Source organism: the organism of the source record quoted next, unplaced genomic scaffold, assembly GCF_019419815.1.
Source record: "Pyrus x bretschneideri cultivar Hongxiangsu unplaced genomic scaffold, Pyrus_bretschneideri_v1 Contig8, whole genome shotgun sequence".
In the NCBI taxonomy this organism is placed as follows: domain Eukaryota; kingdom Viridiplantae; phylum Streptophyta; class Magnoliopsida; order Rosales; family Rosaceae; genus Pyrus; species Pyrus x bretschneideri.
Window position 1 is genome coordinate 553,718 of NW_025999820.1, and position 23,188 is coordinate 576,905.

A 23,188-nucleotide genomic window follows, 5' to 3' on the forward strand; every position below is an offset into this window, starting at 1 on the left:
CATAAGTTTACATCTAGATGAAATCTTTGGAAAAGCTTTGAATTAATTTCTTAGATTCTTTCACTATCATACCAGTGGGATGTTAAAGAATATGAATTAAGGGTATGGGAGTCGAATTTTTACCTGTTCTTTATAAGTAAAAGAAAGGGTAAATTACAAAAAACTACCTCAACTATTGGTCTCACGACACTATCATACCTCATCTTTAGAATTTGGTCCAATGTTATACCTTTCGTTAGCTTGGCCTTGAATTTCTCTGTTAAATGTTGACATGGCTTGATTCGGGACCCACTTCCTATTAATAAAACTCAAACACCCATCTTCCCTGACCCCTTCCCTTACCTACAACCCAACTCCAAAACCTCGATCCCTTCTCCTTCCCCTTCCCTGCAACCCCCGACCTCTTCCCCATCCACGCCAACATCTCCCCCCCAGACCCACCTCTCCCCGTCCTTCCTGCAACCTCACTGTCCTTCAGCTCCTCCCCTCCTTCATCTCTCTGTTCCTCATGACGTCCTTTTCTCTCCACGAACACGACTGGCTCGACTTTCCAGGCTTCGAACGGGAAGTTAAGGATCTCTTTGGCGCCTCGGAGCTTGAACGTTCCTCAATTGTAAGCCTTGGTTGCTTCAATCGTCATGTCGAAGGTCCCTAACGATACCCGGGAGCCTTTGCGGTTCAGATCCCGGATCTCCGCCGCGTACTTGCCCCACAGTCTTTGTTGGGCCCTTCGGTAGTGCTTCTTTTTCTCTTCGTTCGAACTCACTTTCTGAACCGCCACCGGCTTCATGGTGGCTTAGTCCGAGTTGGCGAACTGGATACACTCAGTTTTGTTGGGAAGCGAGATTGTGAGTGCGAGCTTTCAGACCGGGTTGGCGGGTTTAGGTTGTAGAGAAGGCGGGGAGAAGTGGGTTTGGGAGGGAGATGTCGGCGTGGGTGGGGAAGGGGTCGGGGGTTGCAGGGAAGGGAAAGGAGAATGGATGGGAAGATGGGTGTTTGGGTTTATTTTATTTTTTTAAATTTTTTTTAAGGATAAATTATTATTTTTATTATTTTATTAATCTTTTAATAGAAAGTGGGAAATTCACAACCAAGCTAACGGAAGGTATAACATTGGACCAAATTCTAAAGATGAGGTATGACATTGTCAATTTTAAAAGATGAGGTATGATAGTGTCGTAAAACCAATAATTGATGTAGTTTTTTGTCATTTACTCTAAAAGAAAATATTACTAAATTGCAATGCTAATGATGTACTTGATTAAGGTAAAGCCTTCAAACTCTAATAAGTTTATGATTCTTCTACAACTTTGATCTCTTGAGTCAGCTAAGACCAAATCCATTTTTTTTGTCCAATTATGTACAATCTAATATCTATTTAATTTACTACGCCACCTTATCTATTGCATTTAGATTGAGCTCATCTAATACATTTATACGTCAATTAGGCTTCATTTTAACATGTTGCCAATAATATATTCAAGACCAACCACTACAGGGTAACTTAGTGGTTAAGGACGAATTGCTGGCTCGTATTCCACATGCAAATTTTGAGTTCAATTCATGACATTGATAAATCGCACGATGATGAGCAGGAAAAAACTGAAATGCCTTTTTAAGGAGACAAAAAAAAAAAAAAAAATATATATATATATATATATATATATATATTCAAGACCATGTCTATGCTCATTTTCATTTGAGTGCACTGGTTATTGTTCATAACTCTATTTATCATTATTGAATGGTTTTAAATTTTAAAATTTCTATTTATTAAGTATATAAAATTTAAAATTTAAAATCATAAAACGATAATAAATAGTATATCAAGGATCGTGATTAAGTGAGGTCGGTAAGAAAAAAATATTCCGTTTCCATTTGTAGCCGAAATAAAGAATGGGAACCCACTAAATCTTGTCCGTCAAAAGCACAGCAAACACACAAAGGTAACATAAAAGCTATAATGATTGCCTTCCTAAAGAGAGACGAGAGAGTAGAGGCTAGGAAACTTGCAAGACATGCAATGTCACTAAATAGTGTCTTTTCATCATTACAGCAGTGAAAGTTTGATCCCCTACATTGTACAAGATACCATCGCAATGACAACAATACCAACCTTTTCTTCTTTTTCTCTTTTTTCTTTTTCATGTAAAGCCATTCACCTACCATGTCATAAAAGTAAATATAATTTCGTTCATAATTAAAGTCTTGAAAAAAAATATTTTTAAATGAACAATGACAGATTATATTTATATATTATTTTCAACTGAAATGATCAAACATTACCTATTTAATAATTTATTAGTTTTAAATTTATAATTTAGATTTATTAGTTTTTGAACTTTTATTCATCTTCATTGGAGATGACTTTAACAACGTAAAGTATAGTGAAAGACCAGCCCAGAATTTATGCTGCCTAATCTTTATCGATGATGGGGTCATCTTGAATTCATATTTAAACCCACACACTTGTTGAAAAGTTGGAAAAGCAATGGTTTCTCGAGCCATGGAAGCAGTTGATTTCGGAAAATAATTTATGCAGACTTTTTGTTCATTTTGTACACCACCCTTTAAAATTGTCCGTTAATTTTCTTTCGGTTTATTTGAGCTATTAGTAGAGAATAAATTGGTATTGTATAAGAGGTGTACTATTTATACATAATTTTTTACTTTATACATACTTTTTGAATTTGTGGCAGTTGAATCGATTGAATTAAAGAAGATTAAACTACAGAAATTAACAGGGAATGTGTGAGAAGTAAAAAATGATATGTGGATAGCACATTCGTTGTATAAAAATTTAGGGAAAAAAAAAGCATGATAATCATTTTCCTTAATGCAAAAACATACTACTAGCAATGTTAGTGAGAAGAATATCAGTAAATTTACATTTTTTTTATTCACACATGTTTGTTTACTCCTTTAAACTTGATCTTTGGCTTAATTAATTAACTTGTTATGATTTTCTTTAGGTGTATATAGGACGAGAGTTTTATGTCTACAAAACATAAAGTGGTATATCACGTGTTATTATATAAGTAGAAAGAAGATAAACTTTCATTGTCTTTCTATTTGTATTATAACACGTAATGTATCGCTTTGTATTCCAAATACACTAAAAAAATCTCCCAATGAAAGTAACAAATGGATCACATTCCTGAATCCCTAGGGTGAGTCACATGATGGACCATATTTGTATCAATTGAACAACGTAGAAGTTATGTGCTTAATTAATATTTAGGGTTCACCATCCTCATTTCAAATCACATATGATCTACAAATCCCAACAAACACTCCCTTCTATGATTGCTTGGATTTACCAAGTGCACGTAGCCTCTTCCCAAATTGTGCATAATTAACCATAGTGCGAATATTAATGCGATCAATTTCCCTAGCACAATCGTATCATAAAGAAGAAGTTCGACTCATAACTTACTAGATTTACTTACTAGTTGCGAGATGCAGCAATCATATAATGCTTTTGGGATTTGAATTGAAAATATGCGTCAAACATTAGATAATAAAGATTCGACTGAAATTCCGTCACCTAATTTTTATGCGAGAAATGATTTTTTTTTTTAAGAGAGAAACCAAACACAAATGTAATTGACAGTCAATAACATTGAATCTACATGATTTAGTGAAATCTTTTTGTTTCATGGTGACAAAAAAATGAAGAAAATAATGGATGCAGCCAAAGTGTCAACTCTCCAACTTCTCCACCTGATCCAAAGTCCAAACATCACCATTGGTCCGTCGTTGACCAAACTACCCCGCAAGTTATGCTATTCACCGTCGCGTTTGTTACCGTTGCCGTTACCAAAATCTGAAAAGTCAGCATAACTAGGAGATCTAGCAAGGAGCATGAAAAATAAACATTTTATTATAACAAAAACAAACCCAGAAAACTGTAGCAATAGTCGTTTTGGTCAACTTCAACGAAATTCTATCAGAATGACTCATATTGGAAGGATCATTGTTACAATTGGGTTAAAGTTGATGGATCATTGTTACAATTGGATTAAAATTGAGAGATCATTTCTCTAATTGGGTTAAAATTGAGAGACCATTACTATACTTTTTTCATTTAATTTTTTATATTTGCCCTTTAATTCAGCATCACGTGACACGTGATTCATTTTGATAGAAGTTTTAATGGAGTTGACAAAAAGAATTATAACAAAATGTTTTAATAAGTCAAGAAACCAAGGATCATAAATTTTTAGTTAATTGACTATTGCTTTAATTGAAGTTAATGAACTATTGCTACAATTCTATCTGAAAATTGATGGACATTGAAATTAAACAGAAAAATTAACAAAAAATGAAATGATAATAAATAATAAAAAAGCAGTAGAGCACCAAACCACAGCACGCTCGCACATACCTTCCTTCCAAGACATTCAAAGCACTTCCACACCACAGCACGCTCTCACTCTCTCTGAATTATTTGCTTGCAGAATATTGAAACTTTCGATTCAATTTTATCTGAAATCAAGCAACCAACAAACAGAGAGAAGAGAAAAAATGCCTGAAATGGACGACGGCACGTCGAAGCCTCCACAAATCTCCGAAATGTTTCAGAAATTCGCTCTGGCTTTCAAGACCAAGACGTTCGAGTTCTTCGCCGAGGAGGAAGCCGACGACGCCGACAGCTTCGCGCTGCTCGACTCTGCCGAAGAGGTCATCACGGACCAGAAGGTCGTCGTTATTAAACCGGACACGGCGGCGGCGAACTGCAACGCTCCGGAGATAGAGTTGACGCCGGAAAAGCCGATTTCGAGCGAGACCCAGCTGAAAAAACCGGAGGTTTTGGCGGTTTCGAAACCTTTGAGCCGGACCCGGATACGACCCATGAATACCCAGATGACCCAGACTCTGATTTCGTCCATTTTTGCCACTGTTTCGTCGTTTGAAGCTTCTTACCTGCAATTGCAGACTGCCCATGTGCCCTTTGTGGAAGAAAATGTGACGGCGGCTGATCGAGCTCTCGTCTCTCACCTCCAGAGGCTCTCGGAATTCAAGCAGTTTTACAGAGATTTTTGTACGAGTTGGGATTCGAGTTCTAATTTGCCAATCGGGTCCTGCTTGGAAGCTCAGGTGCAGGAGAATCAGAGCAAGCTCAGGACTTTGGGAACAATGTCGAACAGGTTGCAGACAGAGATAGATCAAAAGGACAATGAAGTTACGGACCTGCGGAAAAAATTGGGTGAGATTCAAAAGTCTAATGTGAAATTGTCTAAGAGGTTATCCGCTACTTTGAATTCGTCTTGTGAAGTTTTGTTGTCAGTTAGAGTTTTCGATTCATTTTTGCATGATGCTTGTAGATTAACACGCAGATTTACTAAGATTTTGATAACTTTGATGGAGAAAGCTGAGTGGGATTTAGATTTGGCTGCTAATTTGGTTCATCCGGATGTTGATTATGTTAAAAGAGCGCATAATCGGTACACTTTCTTGTCATATGTTTATTTGGGAATGTTCAAAGGTTTCGATTCGAAAGGTTTTGGTTTGGATGAGGAAGAAGTTTCGTGTAATGGGCACGGTCTGGATGTGGATATGAATAATGCTTCTCTGAAGCAGTTGCTTGAGCATGCGTCGAGCAATCCAATGGAGTTGTTAAGTAGGAATCAAAATTGTAAGTTTTCCAGATTTTGTGAGAGCAAGTATCAAGAGATCATCCACCCCACTATGGAATCTTCAATCTTTAGTAATCTGGATCAAAACCAAGTTGTGTTGAGTTCATGGAGGTCTTTGAGTGTATTCTATGAATCATTCATTAGCATGGCGAGTTCCATATGGATGCTCCAAAAGTTGGCGTATTCTTTTGATCCGGCAGTTGAGATATTCCAAGTGGAAAGAGGCGTAGATTTTTCAATGGTTTATATGGAAGATGTCACTAGGAGATTGTTGTTACCAGGTAAAGCCAGGACGAAAGTTGGGTTTACAGTGGTTCCGGGTTTTAAGATTGGGAGGACAGTAATTCAATCCCAGGTATATTTAACTGGGTTAAAATGTAGAGAGTAGTTGCAAGTCAAGCTCTGCTGTTTATGATAATGATATAGGCAAGACAGGAGGTGACCAGGATTAGTGTGTTGATCTTACATGCTTGGATTGTCGGGTGGAATTCGAAATATGTAAGTTGGAGGTAAATTGAAGGATGTATCGGTTACTATGCTCAGGACGGAAACTCTGTAATATGCATACGATGAAGATGCTGTTGTCTTGTATGATACTGAACCTCTTTCCACAGATACGTGTTACCTGGTTTGTGACTTTGATTTTTCTTTGTATATGGTTTTCTACGTAGAATCAACTGTATAGAACCTTTGTCTCTCTTTTTTCGTTAATTCCGACACAAATACACTGGCAAGTTGTCAATCCAAATTCAATCCAAATTCCTAATTAGTTCTGTTATTATTGGAAAAAAAAAAAAAAAAAAAGAAATTCCTGACATTTCAACTACAATGTTATCTCACAAATACATTATCTTGTTCCCTGATGTCATTTAGGTATACTTTTGCAATGTAAATGTAAGGATAATTGTGCTTATGTTTTTCTTGTGCGTTGTCTAATGAATGTTGTGTATCCACCCTAAGCCGCAGGAGAGAAACTGACCTGATGCGGTTTCATTACCCGCTTTCTCTCTGCCTATCTCATCACGTGTTACTGGTTTCTTTGCACTTTTCTCTCTGCCTACCTCATGCAAGCGTGGTAGGACAAAGAGCAAGGGGCAATGAAACCGTGACATGCAAGTCTTTTGATTGCTTTTAAACTCTTAGTCATGGCTTAGAAAGTTGTTACCTAGACACACAATGTCCATTGGACTATTGGATAGGATTCTTAAAACCCCCTATTTGAACGATCATGGTTAAACCCTATGCCCTTCCATCAGGGTAATGGCTAAAACATTGTTCAAAAATATTTTTCAAAAAGCCTTCCTGGGACCTTATCCAAAGCAACCTCAGTTTGCACTAAACGGAAAAAAGGTCCAATTTTCCGAAGCTACATAGATAATTAAAATCACTCCTAAATTCTGACCTACCAGTCCTACAATTCCACACAATACACTTGATTAATCTAGTTCTTCCAGGTACTGGGACCAGCCTCTTTGCAGCATCCTCCTCACGGACCCTCTTCCACTTGGGGACCACCGTGGTCCAGCCCTCCTCCTCCGTTCTTTGACCTGGTTCCTCAGTTTCATTAAACTCATCCTCCTTTTGAAGATTAGCCTTAATATCCTCATCCACCACTATGTCTTCAGGAAAGACAATAGGCTCATCCTCAAAGGCTCTATCTATCATGAAGCAACCATCATCCGCATCCACCTCAAGACAAACATGCCCCTCCAGCCTCCTTATACCACAGTGAAAACACATTTTCAACAACTTTTCATAATCGACTAGGATATGGTTGTCTTCTTCATGGTTCACTGTCAGAACCCTCTTCAACAAGATCTAAGATCCACCTTAAGCAACACCTTCACAAACTTGTCTTAAGGACAAAGTGTCCAACATTTACCTTGACCGAATTTTCAGGTTTTTCTAATCCATTATGTAATGTTCATTTCAAGTTGGTAACTCATGTGCATGCATTACTTTGATATATAATTGTATGAATTATTTCTTGATTTTATAGCTGTGTGATTTAATATAGCAATTAAACCCTAATTTTTCCAACAACGTCCACCTTGTAATCTCCAAATAGTAAGAAATAACCATGTTTAGTCATCTGCCAACGCTCAGCAAATTTTCAACAATTCCATGAACTAACATAACTTCCCTTATGTACCTTTTTCCTTTCATTGTTTCAATTACCAGTGAGCCTTTTCTAATGACCTCTACAAGTATTCCAGTGCCTACTTGCACTTTAGCTTTAATATTTCTGTTTATATCCACCAGCAAATCCTCTCTAGGGGTCAAACGATTGTTGCACCCACTATCTATATACCATACATCACTCTTATTCTTTGCAGCAGTAGCATGACTTGCATAAAACAGGTTTCCTGTCTCTTCTGCCTGATTAGAAAAATTCACTTGTTGCACAGACTTGTTGAGATTGCAGTCTTTAGCAATATGGCCAAATTTACTGCACTTGTGACATTTGGGCTTTTCCCTTGTTCCAGCACTTTCCATAGTATAGCGTATCACAACTTTTATAAGGCACCTTAGCAACATTGTTACCTTGCCATTGCTTCACAGGAGCATTGGTCTTGTTAGGCCACTGCGTCCCCTTGGTTTTAAAATTCTTCTGAAACTTTGCATTACTAGCTTGATCATCAAACCTGCCAGTTTGCTTACATGCGATGTCCATGATAGAAAATGCCTTTTCTGTGTTATTCTTACTATGCCTACTCAACCTTTGTTCATATCCTTTTAGTATAGCCACAACATCCCGTGCGTCCATAGTCTCCAAATCTTTGGTGTTTTCAATCACAGAAGTTATGCTATCATAAGACTTAGGAAAATTTATCAACAATTATTGCACAACTCATTGATGACTTATTTCTTCACCGTTACCCTTCATTTGGTCAATCAAATCAAACAGTTAAACCAAGTACACATGAAGAGATTCATCCTCACCCGTACGTGTGTATTCAAATTCACATCTAAGGCCTTGTAATTTAACTAACCTCACTTGCTTATCTCCAATGAATTCTTGCTTCAAGATGTCCTTGATTAACTTGGCAGTTTCCTGATTGGCAATTCTGGAAAAATTCATCTGAAACGGCTCCTTGAATGATACCAACTGCTCTTGCATCTTTGACAGTATTCTCTCGCATCAGCTTCTTCTCCTCAGCCGAGAGATTTCCTTCCTTCAATTTCAAAACCCTTTTCAACCAAATTCTAGAATTCATGAGACCTGAAGATGGTTTTCATCTTGGTCTTACAGAAATTGAAGTTATCTCCAAAAAAAAATTGGTAGCTCGTAGCTCACTCCCACCAGATCCAGCCATGCTAGATTTGAATCTCGTCGAATCAAAGCTCGAATCAACGAACAATTGCTTCAAAAATGGGATGAGCGCGTCTTGTGCATGATGTGCGTTATTTCATAAATGGGATGAGCGCGTCATGTGCATGATGTGCGTTATGCACCTTACGTTATTAGCCATATGAGTTCCAATAATGGTTGCATGGATTTGTCCATTTGTACAATTGCTTCGTTCGTCTTCCAATTTTCTAGAAGATTTAATGATTTCCTCTGAATCAAAATGAATTGGGCATCTAAAATTCTGAAAATATTGAACCCATGTTTTTTTTTTTAGTTTTTGCAACTCGTGGGAGCTTGGATAAGTGAAATCATGATGGTTAGAGTGGTTGAAAAGGATTTGGCGAGAGAGATTAAGAAAGGAGTCGATGAGAGTTTGAGAGAAAAGATGGTATTTGTTGTTGGACATACGTATACACGCCCATTAACCTGTTTATATTGTAGTTAAATTATATGCTTAGGATTTTACTGTGTTCCCCTCCCCACCCCCACACCGCGCGCCTATCTCTATTAAATCTCTTGCAACTGATAATCTGGATGGATCGAAGTGATACCGGCAATGAAGCTAAGTGAAGTCACCTTTTTCATAGCAAACTGTATTATTGTCTTCCGCATTGAAAACCCTCCGTGGAAGCCTTTTTGTATTGAAATTTATGCTTCGCCTTCCAATTTATTTCATGTGGTTCAAGGTTGCATTAGAAATTTCTTTTCGTCTAGGTATCCTTTTAAAAGGAGGCGTGTCTCTATTAGCTTGTAGTTCTTGTTGCAAGCCAAAAAGAGGAACGTGGTTTGTGGTGTAGTCTCTTCTTCCTCTCTGGCTTTGATTGGTTTTGTCACATGTTCTTTAGCGATAATATTCAATTGCTAAAATCCTCTAAGAAAGCTTCAGTTTGAAGGGGTTCAATATGCTCCTTTTTCTACAGTTCTTTTCAGTGGAGTATAATTAAGATCTCTTTTTTTCAGCATAATAACAATCTTAAGGCGTCGATGATCTCTAGTACTGGGGAGGTTGTCATAATATCTTTGCACTCCAAGTTTTGATTACTTTATTCATGCTTGGTCTCTTCCCAATGGAGTTATTTCCGCTCTTCTTCATCTTTCGAAAAACATTCAAAAAATTTACTCCCTGGATATGGCATATGAATGATTCTTATTTTGGACACGTCCAATATTGTTTAGCTGAAGATTCTTTATCATTGTTTCTCATGTCATGCCTTATGTAGAAAATGGTTGAACAGCTTGTAATGGGCGGTTGTTGACCGACAATTTGTTGCAGCTTTGGATGTGGCATTAGCTTCATATTGAGCTTTTGTCATAGTGTTGGGAAATTTTGTGATCATCTTCTTCTACACTTCAATCAAACTGCAGCTTTACAAAAGCGGATATTCCTTCTTTTTCACAAATCTTATCCTATTGGCATTCAATTTAAGATACGTTCATGATTCTTTGGCCTCATTTTTGTTAATAGTATCAATATCACATCTGGTAATGAAGATACTTTACATGCGCTTATAAGAAATTTAGTTACTTCTCATATTGCTAATTGATTTTTTTAATGAAAAATAAATAAATTGATACTTAAACCTCTGCTCGCACTTAGGAAAGGGGAGAGCCATGGTGGGTCCTCCTCCATCCAAGAGACAAAATCAACAGAGATTGTAAAGAATTTTGTTCAGTTCTCAATTTTTTTTTTAATGTATATTTTGCAAATATGGTGCTTGGTTTTTTGTAATTTAATTTGGGGGGGTTTGCAATGAAAGAATCAAATAAAAATTTGAAATTTTTTTAGTGTTATTTCAGTTCAACCTCATTTATAAAGCATTGGAGGGAATCTTACGATATTACCTAATTTTCTAGGTTCATTGAGTGTGCTGATTTCCTACTTTTGTTTGTGCTAGGATTTTAGGTCTAAATATGATACTTGGCATTTGAGTTATTGTTTGAGCCTGAAATTCACATTTTCGGCCAATTTGAAGTCAGCCTAGAAAGGTGGCTACAAACCTAGGCCCAATAGAGAATTACTCGATCTAGTAGCAAGATGTTGATGGCTTGGTCAAGTTCCAGATGGGATAGGATTATTGGAGAGTCAAGATGGGTTTTGATAACATTCGAATAGAATTATTCTAAGGATGAAAACTTGTGGCTGACTGGACAAAGAATGAATTAGTCACATAATAAGTCTATGTTTAGAGTTCTAGTCAAAGGGGTGAGACTTGGCAATGATAGAGTTTCAACCGAGAATAATTCTGAGCAAATTCAGAGAATGTTACAAGGAATTGGAATATTATTAAAATTTTGCAACTCGGCAAACAGGACCATTAAGAATTTTTTTTTCCTCTAAGTACATGTGGATTTGCGATGTAGAAAGCCCTTTCAACTCAAAACACAAACACAAACGCTCTACACGAAATCTTCCACAACCTCGAGAAAGTTATCCTAACACCTCTGTCCACACATATTCAGTTTGGTTAAATATCACTAGGTTGACAAACCGGCAACATATTCAATTCGGTGGAACATCACTGCAGCCGTAGTACTAATCGGCTTAGGAGTACTTTCAGTTTGGTTAAACAAAACTAATTGGCCGTATAACTAATCCAAGTCTCAACCAGCGAAGAATTTTTTATTCTTTCATCGAAAGAGGTCACTTCATTAGCTTCCTTTGTAAAATAAGGTGTTCTATGAGGGGTTACTCGCAATTATATTACAGAGTTTGGCATTCAGACGGTCGAAAGACATTCACTACAAAGGCACTCATCTCCTTTGAGTATTTTTGGGCCTACAGCCTAATACTATTTGGCGTAATTATATTCTCACGAATATGGTTGAAGCAATTGAACTTGATGTAGAAGATCCTGAACTTCGCAATGAACTAAGTAACCTTGTCTTCGAGTTCTAAAACCCTAGGCCGAGAGTGTTCATTCCTCGACTGTAATCGATAAATAAAGAAGTCAGCACGTAGCCCATTTGACAACACCACCACATCTACTTTACTCTCCCGACCAACCTCGGTCGTGAATTGTCACACCAACATTCACGAAAAAGACATAGTTACTTCAATAGTTGCTCAGCCTACGCGCCACGTAAGCTTTGTAATTTTTTGGATAACATTTTGCACACTCAGTGTGACCACATTGCTAAAAATTGTGAAGTTCAAATAATGTTTCAATGTTCCAATTTGGCTCAATTCAGCTAACTGGACAAGATTAAAGTTCAACTAGAAAGGCACATGCAAAAGAGAGAAGATTTTTTATGGACATGAAGAGATGAGGAAATCCTTCTTTGAGATGTTAGAAATGAAAGCTCACATTACCTCATAAGACCAATGGATAAAAAAACATAGAACCCATTTTAATCATGGTTAGATGATGAGCACTTTCCTTTTGTTCTTGGGTATAAATCAATTCCATTTGGAGTATAGTTAGATCAAAAGGATGGGGGGACAATTTTCTGCTTTGCCCTAATCAAGCTTCGGCTCAAGAAGATTGTCAATTTGACCAAAGAAGAAGTTAGGCTGTTTATTCGCTTGGTTGAGGCGGAACAGTTGTCTAGCTTAGAAGAAAAAGATAGGTCTCCTTTTCTTTTGTTCGAAACTAAAAACTTGGTTGGTTTAGAAGAAAAAGTTTCTGAAACGAATTTAGAATTTGGCTTAGAAGCTGATTTGTCAAACATGGCCTCAGACACAAAAACCATGCCAATTGATATGATTATTGGAGATAAAGCTGCTATGAAGCGATCCTGTTCGTATGAGTTGTTCAAATTAAAAGCCTCGATCAAGTAATTATGCTCGGGAGAGGAGGCATACTAGTTCAACGCATTTGGCGGCGAAGAATCGAAAATATTTGGCCGAGTCAAGAATATTTGGAGATGATTCTTTACTCTGCTTGTAGCAAAATAAAAAAAAGTTGAAAACGTTGGTATCGAAAGATCTCAACTCGAAATCAAATGATCTTGACTCGACATCGAACGATCTTGGCTCAGAATAAAGCATTGTTGGCCTCCTCTTCATTATGGTTTGGCCATTTTTGTTTTCATTTGCGAGGAAAATAATAACTTTTATTTTCTTAACAATTCGGCTATTCATGCCGATGCATAAGAAAATCAGGGGGGCACATAGCATGTTTTCTGGCAGAAAAAAAGTGTGCAATTTTAATGGTCACCCATTTTAGTTGGTAGGCTGTTATGTGGACTAGTTAGTTACTTCGGCTGAAAAAGTTCATATTATTGTCTCGTCTAGAATCAATAAATGTCATTTGGCTGCACAAGCCGATACTCCAAGAAATATAGTTAAAGCTGCCAAACCTAGTGCAGAAGATCCTGAACTTCCCAATGAATTAAGTAACCTTGTCTTCAAGTTCTAGAACCATAGGGCAAAAGTGTTCCTTTCTCGGTCGTAATCGATAAGTTAAGAAGTTAGCAGTGGGTTTGACACCACCAACACATCTACTCTACTCGCTGCACCAATCTCTACCATGAGTTGGCACGCCTGCATTCACAAGAAAGATCTCAATAGTTACTCGGCATGCGCGCCACATAAGCTTTGTACATTTTAGGGACAACAATTATACATCATCTTACTTTGAAGAGCTAATATCGTTTTTTTTTTCTGTTTTTTTTTTTTTTTTGAGATAAATATATAAATAGCTAAAAAATTTCAAAGATGTTTGAGGCTTGGCCCATTTTTTATCAGTAGCTGCATACGTAGTTGGTGAAGCCTATATGCATAGCATGCTCATATCAAGGGCAAGCTAATTTACTAATCGCCATGAGTTTGGGTACCCAATATCCGTGTCCAGCTGCCCTATGCCCTTGGGATGGAAGCAATATACTATGGGTAGTGAAATTCACACACATTTTTACTTCTCACACATTCTTGTTAATTTTTGCTTATTAATCTTTTTCAATTTATTCAATTTAACGGCCGAAAATTGAATGATGTGTGTGAGAGGTAAAACTGGGTGTGTTGATAACACTCTATATATACCCTGTAAGATAATAAAGACACATACATCTCATTATTTTTGAAGATTCTAAGCAGAGTAAGCCTATGGTAATTAGAAGGTACAACAATATGTATAGTGCCAAAGCCTCATAACACCATCTTTCTTTTTCATTTTTAATTTGAAGCCTCATAGCACTTAGGCTTCAAATGAAACAAAAGAGAGAACAACATTGGAAAAGAAATTCGGAAATACTGGGTGTCCAACTTGATGAAGTGTATGTCTGTAATTGAAATCCAAATTTTGTCTGTTTCATAGTGGACTTGAAAATGCTTATAAACAGTAATTATAAAAATGGGTATAGATATATACTTTTTCTCTTGTTACAAGGAGGTCAGAAAAACTAAACATTTCATGTATATAACCAAAAGTGTCATTGGAGCAGGAGTTTGTAAAAGAACCTAGCTATTTCTATTGCCAATTGGTATAGGATAGATGTTCACATTCTTCATGTACTCAAAGCACGTAGTTATTTATGTGTAGAGCCTAAAAGATCACGGGGCTCTCATATCATCCAATATATGTCCACTTCTCAAGTGAGAAGATGTGTTGAAAGTATAAATTCCGTATTAAAAACTAAAGAACCTTGCAAGCACTTATAATGAACTGGATCAGTCCACCCATTTTCAGTTGGTTTTACAGTGTTCCTAAAGTTTTCGTCACTCATTAACATTTCAACATGGGTCTTTGAACAGAATTGATTCTTGAGATATATATCTTCATTAAAAACCGGTCCATTTTCAATTTTCTTATGGGGTTTTTACCATTAACATATAGATTTCAAATTCTTCAATCGACGACTAGCTAGTAATATAACCATGCACAACCCAAATTTTTAGAAATTAATAATTAGAAAGCTCAGGATATGAATAAGATTCCCTAGTACTATATAAAGTTGAGAGGCACGAAATAAGATAAACCCTGATCCTTTTAGTAGGGGAAGACACCCACATTGGCAGGAGTACTGAAAAATCCATCTTTCATGAGGACGTCATCTCCTTCCTGCAAAAACTCATTATACAAATTCATAAATTTCCAATTGAAACACCCTTCGAAACTTGTTTTTTCATGTGCATTAATTTTCGTTGCAAGTGAATGAAAGAGGCGTAATAGCACTAGTTCAGTCACTAGGGTTTCCATGTAAGAAGCTCAGATCGATTAGGGTTGAGGTATACCTGCTGGCGGATGTTAGTTTTCTTCACGGGTTGATCAGGCAGAAGTCCGAAGTGGATGTGAGGGAAGTGGGCCCACTGAGAGAAAACAAAACAAATATACCCACAAAATTAACAAGTAACAAAAACATTCAAAACCTTTAAAAGTCAAAAGAACAACACAACCACTCTCATTTGTTAAAAAGAACCCTAAATGGCTTAGCTGGCTAGTTATCTGCACATATGGTAGCTATGAAAAGTGAAACCCTAGCTGGTTAAAGTTGAAACCGAAGCTTATTAAAAGCTTACATTCTTTGCAGCAGCACTGAAGGCCTCTCTGTGGCTTATATCAGGATTTCCAGCTTTAATACGTTGTATCTCCTCCCTGCAAAATATAAACAATTTCATGGTTATGCTTCGAAAGAAAGAGTGTGTGTGTGTGTGTGTGTGTGTGTGTCTAGAGAGAGAGAGAAAGAGAGAGAGAGCTAAGTAATTACAGCATAGACATTTATATATATAGAAAGCAATTAAGTATAACTGTGTATTAGTTTATGTATAATCACTCACTTGATAAAGCGGTTGTAGGCAGATGGCACTCTCTGTCTCTTCTCCGGAGCTGGACATCCAATGTAGACATTTCGCAGAGAGACAAAAGCAGACAGATGTACATTATAATCACTTCGCTGGCCTTTGTTTTTTCTTTGTGTTTCCTTTAATAGACAAGTATGTGATACTACGTTTTAAAATTTTGTTCCTCTCATATCACCACTTCCATTAATTCTGTACATTAGAATTAAGAACAAGATAAAAGCAAGATGATCGAAGAAATATATATTTCTATATATAGTGTTCATCTGAGGGTCTCTACATGGACCCTGATCAGATTTGAAATAGTCAAAACTGTTTGAAGAATGCTAGAAAAGAAGAAATGTACGTATAGTTGTGGATCTGAAGTGAGCATTAGTAGCGGCCACTAGACTGAGAACTAAGTCTGGAACAACATGAAAGGAGAAATGCACATGAAATAAATGTGTGCTAAAGATTCTTGCCTCTCTTTCGATCTCATACACACAAAACTAATTGCTAGAGACATTGGGAACTGTTAAAGAGTAAGCCCAAACATTCAAAAGTTAGCTTGGCTTTTCTTTTGGAACTTTTTCTTGATTCGCAAAGAGTCTGCTCTTTACGAAAAAGACCTTAATCAAAGTGATAGGGATTCAGAAAGAAGGGGAAAAAGATGTTCTACTACGCTAAAAGAGACTTAAACTAAAACATGAAAAGGTAGTGGTGTGCTTATAGTACAAAAAGAAGAAAAATATCACTCACGTCTATTGACAACTACAGGAGGCTTAGGTATCTCCTGATGATGATCAAAGCCTCCTCCTCGGATTGGCATGGCTGATTCATTTGTATAATTTGGCTGGTGATTCGTGATTGTGTTTGATGGGGTGTTCCGGATCTCCTCCTGCTTTATATATATATACATGATCCCATTAGAACATCAATATTTATAATACTTTTTCCGTGAGCAAAATGAAAATATTTGAGAATTTATTTGAATAGCAGCTGCCTAACAAATTCTTACAAAATGTGAGCATGAATTATACTACTATGCAAATGTACAATTAGAACGAATCATATTTATATACATGTAATGAACCAGAAAAGAAAACCTACAAGGAGATTGTGAGGAGTGGAGAAGAAAGGATGTGGAAGGTGAAGTTGGTTATTATTATTAGGAGGCGAGAGAAGAAGGGCACGCATGTTGACGGAAAGAAGGTTGCTGCAGTGGCCACATCGAACAGTCACAGTCTTAAACAAACTGCTGCAAGGAACGCTCACCTACATACATAAACAAATATATACACTTTTTAATACATTTAAAACCCAGGAAATTGATTGTTAAAGTAAGGTAAGAGTAAGATGAGTACGTACAGCAAGGACGGTGTCACAGAAGTTGCAATGGACATAACAGAGCTGATCGGTGGGAGAGAGGAGGTGTTGTTGTTGGTCCGGTGAATTAAAGACAGTGGATGAGGTTGCAGCTGAAGACATTCTTTCTTTCTAATTTCAAATGATGATGATGATGATGATGATATTGATTTTGTGATTTGATTGATGGGATTTTGACTGATCGATCTATCAGTGGGATTTTGATGATGTGTTGTAGACAGATTTTGGATCTGATCTCACTGCTTGAGAATTGTCGATGATGAGTTACTATTAAGGAACGAGAAGAAAGAGAAAATAAAGAGAGAGATGGCACTAATTATATAGTTGGGTTGGGGACCGGGTATATGGAACATCTACAGACTTAGAGAGTGTTGTTTTATTTAAGAAGTCATTCATCACTTAGTTTTTTTTGCATGTAAGAAGTCTGTAGATCAATTCGATTATGACAAGTTTGTATAAACTTTGCATTTAGTAATTTGCATGAGATATTTTGATATAGGGTTGGATTATTACTTAACTATTGATTAACGTACTTATTTTCTATTGGTGACACATCACATGATAAACAAATGTAATCTAAAAAGGTGATCTACTTAGCATTACTCATATATTGTCGTTAGATTTATTACTCATGTTATTATTTACTATGTGGATATATATCAGCTATAGCTGATCATGTACATGTTTTTGGGTTCATACAAGTTGTTAAGCAAGTAGGCCGCTGTACCAAGATGTTTTTATTTTTCATGATCATATTTATAAAGATAAATAAATAAAAGATGAGAAAATTGTTTGGTTATCATTCCCAAAGGATGTGTGTGTGATAGAGAAAGAGACGGTGCAGAAGCGGCAGAGGTGGGGGAGAGAGGAATAGAGAAAGGGACTTGTGCATGGGAGCGATTAGCTTTGGCTCATTCATCTGTTGTTTTCACACTTAAATATTTAAGAGAGAGAGGTTGTGATCAATTCACGGCCTTTAATTTGTCTCTCCTACTCCTCGGTTCTCTACAATTCCATATATTAATTTCCATTCTATCTATCAAATCAAATCTTATATTTTTCCGTCGACTGTACATGTTGTGTTAAAGTGTTAACTCTTTGGTTACCAAGCACCTTCCTCTGCACCTATTTTAATTGGCTTTGTTTCTGTTCTCTCCTTGAAGGTCCAATCTAAGATTGCCAACTCAGAATTCGTTGGGATTGCAGTCTTCTCCTTGATATTGTTGGAATTTTATTCGGTCCACTGGGTACGTGTTCTATTTTAGAAACCGCTTTCCTCAGACTATTTATCCGTAATTTGTATAAAATTATGTCAATTTCAAAGCTAGAAAACATGCGTGGTATGATAGTGCCCTCGTACCAAATCTATAGTCAAGCAGCACTTAACAGTTCTGAAACCCTATCGCGGATGAGATTATGGGATTTGATTGAAAAATAGACAAGGATGAGAGATTATAACATGTATACATGAGGTAATAATTTGTACATTTATCATCTGACATTGTATCTAATATCTGATCTGTACATAAATGCCTCTTGGCATGGAGAAAACATTTCTACTAATGACCACCTTGGTTTTGTAAATTGTACCAATGTGCCACCTCTGTCAACTTCGAGAATTTATCATATGGCTAAATTTACCTTTTAATTTTACAAATGTTAGTTTATATAAAAACTATCAACTATTTCCAACATTTCACTTTAATAGACTTCAATACCTCCAAAGTTAATAACAACATAACCCTCAATCCAAATACTATTAGATAAAATTATCGCAATTCCATCGGTTTATAAAAGAACCTGAATTCATTTCCATGAAAACATGATGTTTGACAATACTATCGTACACCTCACAGCCTCATCCCCACCTCCCCAAGAAATCATAAATATTTTTTTGTCATGTTTATGTTTATGTTTATGTTTTTGCAATAAAAAACTAGAATTTGTTTGTTTACACACAATTATGATGGCCTTTTGATAAAAGTTAGAGCTCCTGATAATTAGAGAACGGGTGACAACATGCCGCCGTCTTTCCCAATTAGCCAAACCCTCCTTCAACTTTGCCAATATATATCCTTTTGATTTGTTAGGTTTACAGCGCATACCGAAAGTATAATACCAAAAATTAATTTATTTTTTTATTTTTTTAATTGAAAATTTCAACACAATGTGAAGGAGAAAGGATAACCACATGCCAGAGGGAAAAGGGTTGTGGTGGTGAGCGGTCCGGTGACATGTAAGCAGTCTTGTTGTGAGTTTGAATGAAAAGGATTTTTAATGATTTTAGGTGCAGTGTATTTTATTTAAATTTTTAGAGCAGTTTAGGGCAGTTTGGTCTATTTAAGCGTGTTTTTGTCTATAATTGATAGTTTTTTATAAAACCTGACATCTATGAAATTAGAGGGTAATATTTTAACTATATATGAGAAATTCTCGTCAACTTCCATCTATTATTTTGCTAAAACATTTTCTCCAGGTGAGGGCCATGTGATAGGATTTAACAGAATAATAGACAGAATTTGACGAAAGTTTCATATTGCTACAAAAGTCAAAATTAATCATGTGGTTATTAGTAAAAATGTTTTCTTCATGTAGTATGCGCAAATAGATAAAAAGTCAGGTGATAAATGTGAAAATTTCTCACACATAAACAGTAAAAGCGAACATATTATAAATAGAATATATAAATTCATAACATCACATACGAAATTTATAAAGATACTTAAATAGGTTCGAATTTATATGGACAAGATATATTAGTACCTTTTCATAGTTGTTTTTTAGGACAGTATATGGTCTTGTTTAGTCTATGTTAAACATTAGTGTAATGCAGTACTTGATACTTTGTATTGGTGCAACACACTTCATATCTTCCTTCATTTGGGTGAGATCAATGTATGCTACTTTTTAAAAATTGTAAAAGGTTTACAATTTAACTACTTGTAGACTATTATAATTGTTGTATATACCAACTAATGTATTAGCATAGAACAAAGCCATTTATGGGACGGAATAACTATCATTGTACATTTTTACAGCGTTTCATTTTTCTACTATTTGTTCACTGACATCAAATATAAAACACTATACAAGCAAAATAGTGGCACTTTAAAAATGTTGTCCTTTCCATCTATATAATAGCATTCATGTACGTTATAATACATCAGTTTTTTATAGTGTTTCAAAAATGCTGTGGAAGAGCCTGAGCTTGTATACTCACTTGTGATAGCGTTTTCGATAACGCTAGCTAGCTGTTATAGAGTTTTTAGCCGTGTAGTGTGGTTCAAAAAGAAAAGGTTGAAGTACACCGATATTTGATAAAAAGTTTCTTAATGGTTTTGAGTTCAGTTTTGGTTGCCTTCTTTTAGCTTTTCCTCTCTTCAAATCAATAAAGTATTTGGTTTATGACATTTTTTTCAAGAAGTTAAGGTTCTACTGTAAAATCAGTAAAAAAAACAAGGGAAGTAACGAAACTTTATATAAGTACTTCAAGATTCCTGAATTGCTTGATGTAAAATTTACTCTCAACATAATTAACTAACTTGTGTTATGGCATCATGAAATCTTAAGATCTATATTGTAAGTTGTGAAGTCTAGTAACTCAAATCCTTATTTATATAAAAGTGACGAAATGCTTCGGGGAGTTGAAAATAAGCGTAGATCCGGAGATTCCCGAATAGGTTAACCTTTCGAACTGCTGCTTAATCCATGGGCAGGCAAGAGACAACCTGGCGAACTGAAACATCTTAGTAGCCAGAGGAAAAGAAAGCAAAAGCGATTCCCGTAGTAGCGGCGAGCGAAATGGGAGCAGCCTAAACCGTGAAAACGGGGTTGTGGGAGAGCAATACAAGCGTCGTGCTGCTAGGCGAAGCGGTGGAGTGCCGCACCCTAGATGGCGAGAGTCCAGTAGCCGAAAGCATCACTAGCTTGCGCTCTGACCCGATATATATATATATATATATATATATATATGCCCTTTATGTAAAGCGATCCCTATTTTTTTCAAAAAATGAGGATTAGGTGTGGGGCTCATTCCACATCGAACTTCAACGATCCGAACCGTCTATACACACACACACACACGCATGTAGGTAATGAATATATGTGTGTGTGTGTGTATATATATATATCCTTTGGTGCTAATCTCTAGTTATGTCCAAAACTAGTTTATTGTAGACTTTCATTTGATTATTTTTCAATATAATTCTTAAACACTTAACTCTTAAACCCAAAATTCTCGAAAACAACGTCTTTTGACAAGACCGATATTGTCCCCACTTAACCACCTGCACAATCCTCAGGTGTGGGGTTTTATCACAAAATGCCTCGATTTTAGTTAGAGTGGAGTATTTCTATTTAAAGTGCTTTCTTTCTTCCCTCCTAGCCGATGTGGGACACTATGGTTCCAACAAAAAAGATATGTAGAGGTCCTTATAAGCACATGTAAGGTCCTTCTTCCCCTGATGTGAAATTAATTCTCAACATATAATTTCTTCCACTTCTACTCTCAAAATTAACCACAAGCTACCTTAATCCTTCTAGCATAATTGTAACTAGCTAATTAAAATTTTACTAACTAGCTAGGGTTATGAATGAAAACCAACTCGTGAACTAGACAAACGCCTAGCCGCCTAGGCGCTAAGCCCTAACCTGCCACTCGACTAGCGTCTAACGTCTTTTAGAACCTTGCGTATATCCATATCCTGATATCCATCCACCTTGTTGTGACTTTGTCTAGGAGTCCTTGGACGCTAATACACCAACAAATTATTATCGCAATAATAACACAATCACACAAAAGGCATTAAAGCTTTTGCATTTCCGATTTGACCACTCACTCCATATGTTTCTCTCTCATATATATGAACACAGGGATACGTAGTTGTCAGTGACATGGTCACAGGAACACAGAACTTCCTTTTTTATTTTTTCTAAACATCTTATTTTGATTAGTGCATTTATCCTTTTCTTCTCATCAATTAACTAATTAATTAAAATATGTACTTGTTCTTTTGGGCATTGCCGAAAAAAGACGGCTGTAATTTCTCTTACACGTTTGAAATTTATCAAAATCCACCTTCATGCACCCAATTGGGGTTTTGATATTCTCAGTTCCCCCATATCGAAATTTACACTTAAAGAGGTAAAATCTTTGGCCACACAGTTACAAATCACCTCGAGGCCTCTTACCTCCAATCTCTCATATATCTCTGTCTGCATGTCCTCAAGGTTATGTACATAGTCCTAGGGTTAATTAAGACCGTGTCTGGTAACCACGTGCAACCAAGAAAAATTACTTTTGGCCACCAGAAATAGCATCAAAAGTAGTTTGCGGATCTCAAAAACTCAGATTGGCTCATTCAAGCATTATTTACTCTTTATTTTTAGTGCAATATGCAGAATTAATTTACAATAGAAGCTAGTGAGTCCCCCAAATTTAGCCAAAGCATTTTAATCTAGGAGACATTAGCTTAGGGACCTATAGAAGATGAAAGTAGAAGGCATTTTCTTTCCTTTTGAATATTATTTTTGCCATTGAATTATGAATGTACCCAATTATATAGTTTGGACAATTGCTGACTTTTAATTTTAGTAGTGGATTGAAAGGAAATCTATAGGCTTGTATGTTTTTCGTTTAACTATGAAAATATTCTCGAAGATATAAATAATAAACATTGGTTTCATGATAAACCTAAATTAATTCTTAGTTAAATGTTATTTCTCATCAGTGGTGGACTCGGATTCCAGACACAGGGGGGTTTTTCACAAAATATAAATCTTTATTGTTTAACTTTAATATACCAAAAACATCATATAGATTTTCTTTTACAAACCCTAAGTATAACTAACTCATAGTTGGAGGGAAATTATAAATCATAGTGTCATCTATAGTCTAAGCTAGAAAGAGGTAAAGAATGTAAAGAGAAAGAAGTAAATAATGGTGGACTAGATGTTCAAACCAACAAACAAAAGAAGAAATAAACGAAAACAAAGATAGTTTTTGGTTTAATTACTAAATCCGATTCTCCTCAACCTATTGACAAAAAGTAAATGGTTTATTATTAATTGCACCGAGGTCCCTTAGGTCTAACTTCA

General features: G+C 36.2%; 3 protein-coding genes across 4 annotated transcripts; 1 reads left to right on the forward strand and 2 right to left on the reverse strand.

The window, feature by feature from the left end:
- Positions 1 to 298: 298 nt before the first annotated feature.
- On the reverse strand, positions 299 to 790 carry LOC125473133 (ethylene-responsive transcription factor 5-like). Its single transcript, XM_048575535.1, has 2 exons — positions 662 to 790; positions 299 to 595 (listed from the first exon to the last, which is right to left on the reverse strand). The coding sequence occupies exons 1-2, from the start codon at positions 788 to 790 to the stop codon at positions 299 to 301; spliced, it is 426 nt and encodes a 141-aa protein (XP_048431492.1).
- Positions 791 to 4,357: 3,567 nt separating this feature from the next.
- Positions 4,358 to 6,552, forward strand: LOC103938284 (protein GRAVITROPIC IN THE LIGHT 1-like). The gene has a single exon (XM_009348288.3). The coding sequence runs from the start codon at positions 4,528 to 4,530 to the stop codon at positions 6,025 to 6,027; it is 1,500 nt and encodes a 499-aa protein (XP_009346563.2). The 5' UTR covers positions 4,358 to 4,527; the 3' UTR covers positions 6,028 to 6,552.
- An 8,154-nt stretch (positions 6,553 to 14,706) lies between these two features.
- Positions 14,707 to 17,496, reverse strand: LOC103938283 (axial regulator YABBY 1). 2 transcript variants are annotated; one of them, XM_048575261.1, is made up of 7 exons: positions 17,075 to 17,496; positions 16,817 to 16,981; positions 16,466 to 16,607; positions 15,707 to 15,755; positions 15,449 to 15,524; positions 15,164 to 15,238; positions 14,707 to 14,990 (listed from the first exon to the last, which is right to left on the reverse strand). In XM_048575261.1, the coding sequence occupies exons 1-7, from the start codon at positions 17,192 to 17,194 to the stop codon at positions 14,919 to 14,921; spliced, it is 699 nt and encodes a 232-aa protein (XP_048431218.1). In that variant the 5' UTR covers positions 17,195 to 17,496; the 3' UTR covers positions 14,707 to 14,918. The 2 variants fall into 2 exon arrangements, with proteins under 2 accessions (XP_048431218.1, XP_009346562.2); XM_009348287.3 differs by having other exon boundaries at positions 16,466 to 16,604; positions 17,075 to 17,494.
- Positions 17,497 to 23,188: the final 5,692 nt, after the last annotated feature.

What these genes read in the sequence shown, in the direction of transcription:
- LOC125473133 (XM_048575535.1), bottom strand. Translation starts at nt 790, where the DNA reads ATGAAGCCGGTGGCGGTTCAGAAAGTGAGTTCGAACGAAGAGAAAAAG. An exon ending in TGAACCGCAAAGGCTCCCGG is followed by an intron (nt 596 to 661) that starts GTATCGTTAGGG and finishes GGAACGTTCAAG; the next exon opens with CTCCGAGGCGCCAAAGAGAT.
- LOC103938284 (XM_009348288.3), top strand. Translation starts at nt 4,528, where the DNA reads ATGCCTGAAATGGACGACGGCACGTCGAAGCCTCCACAAATCTCCGAA.
- LOC103938283 (XM_048575261.1), bottom strand. Translation starts at nt 17,194, where the DNA reads ATGTCTTCAGCTGCAACCTCATCCACTGTCTTTAATTCACCGGACCAA. An exon ending in TCCTGTAGTTGTCAATAGAC is followed by an intron (nt 15,756 to 16,465) that starts GTGAGTGATATT and finishes TTGGATGTCCAG; the next exon opens with CTCCGGAGAAGAGACAGAGA. An exon ending in GCCTACAACCGCTTTATCAA is followed by an intron (nt 15,525 to 15,706) that starts GTGAGTGATTAT and finishes TATATTTTGCAG; the next exon opens with GGAGGAGATACAACGTATTA.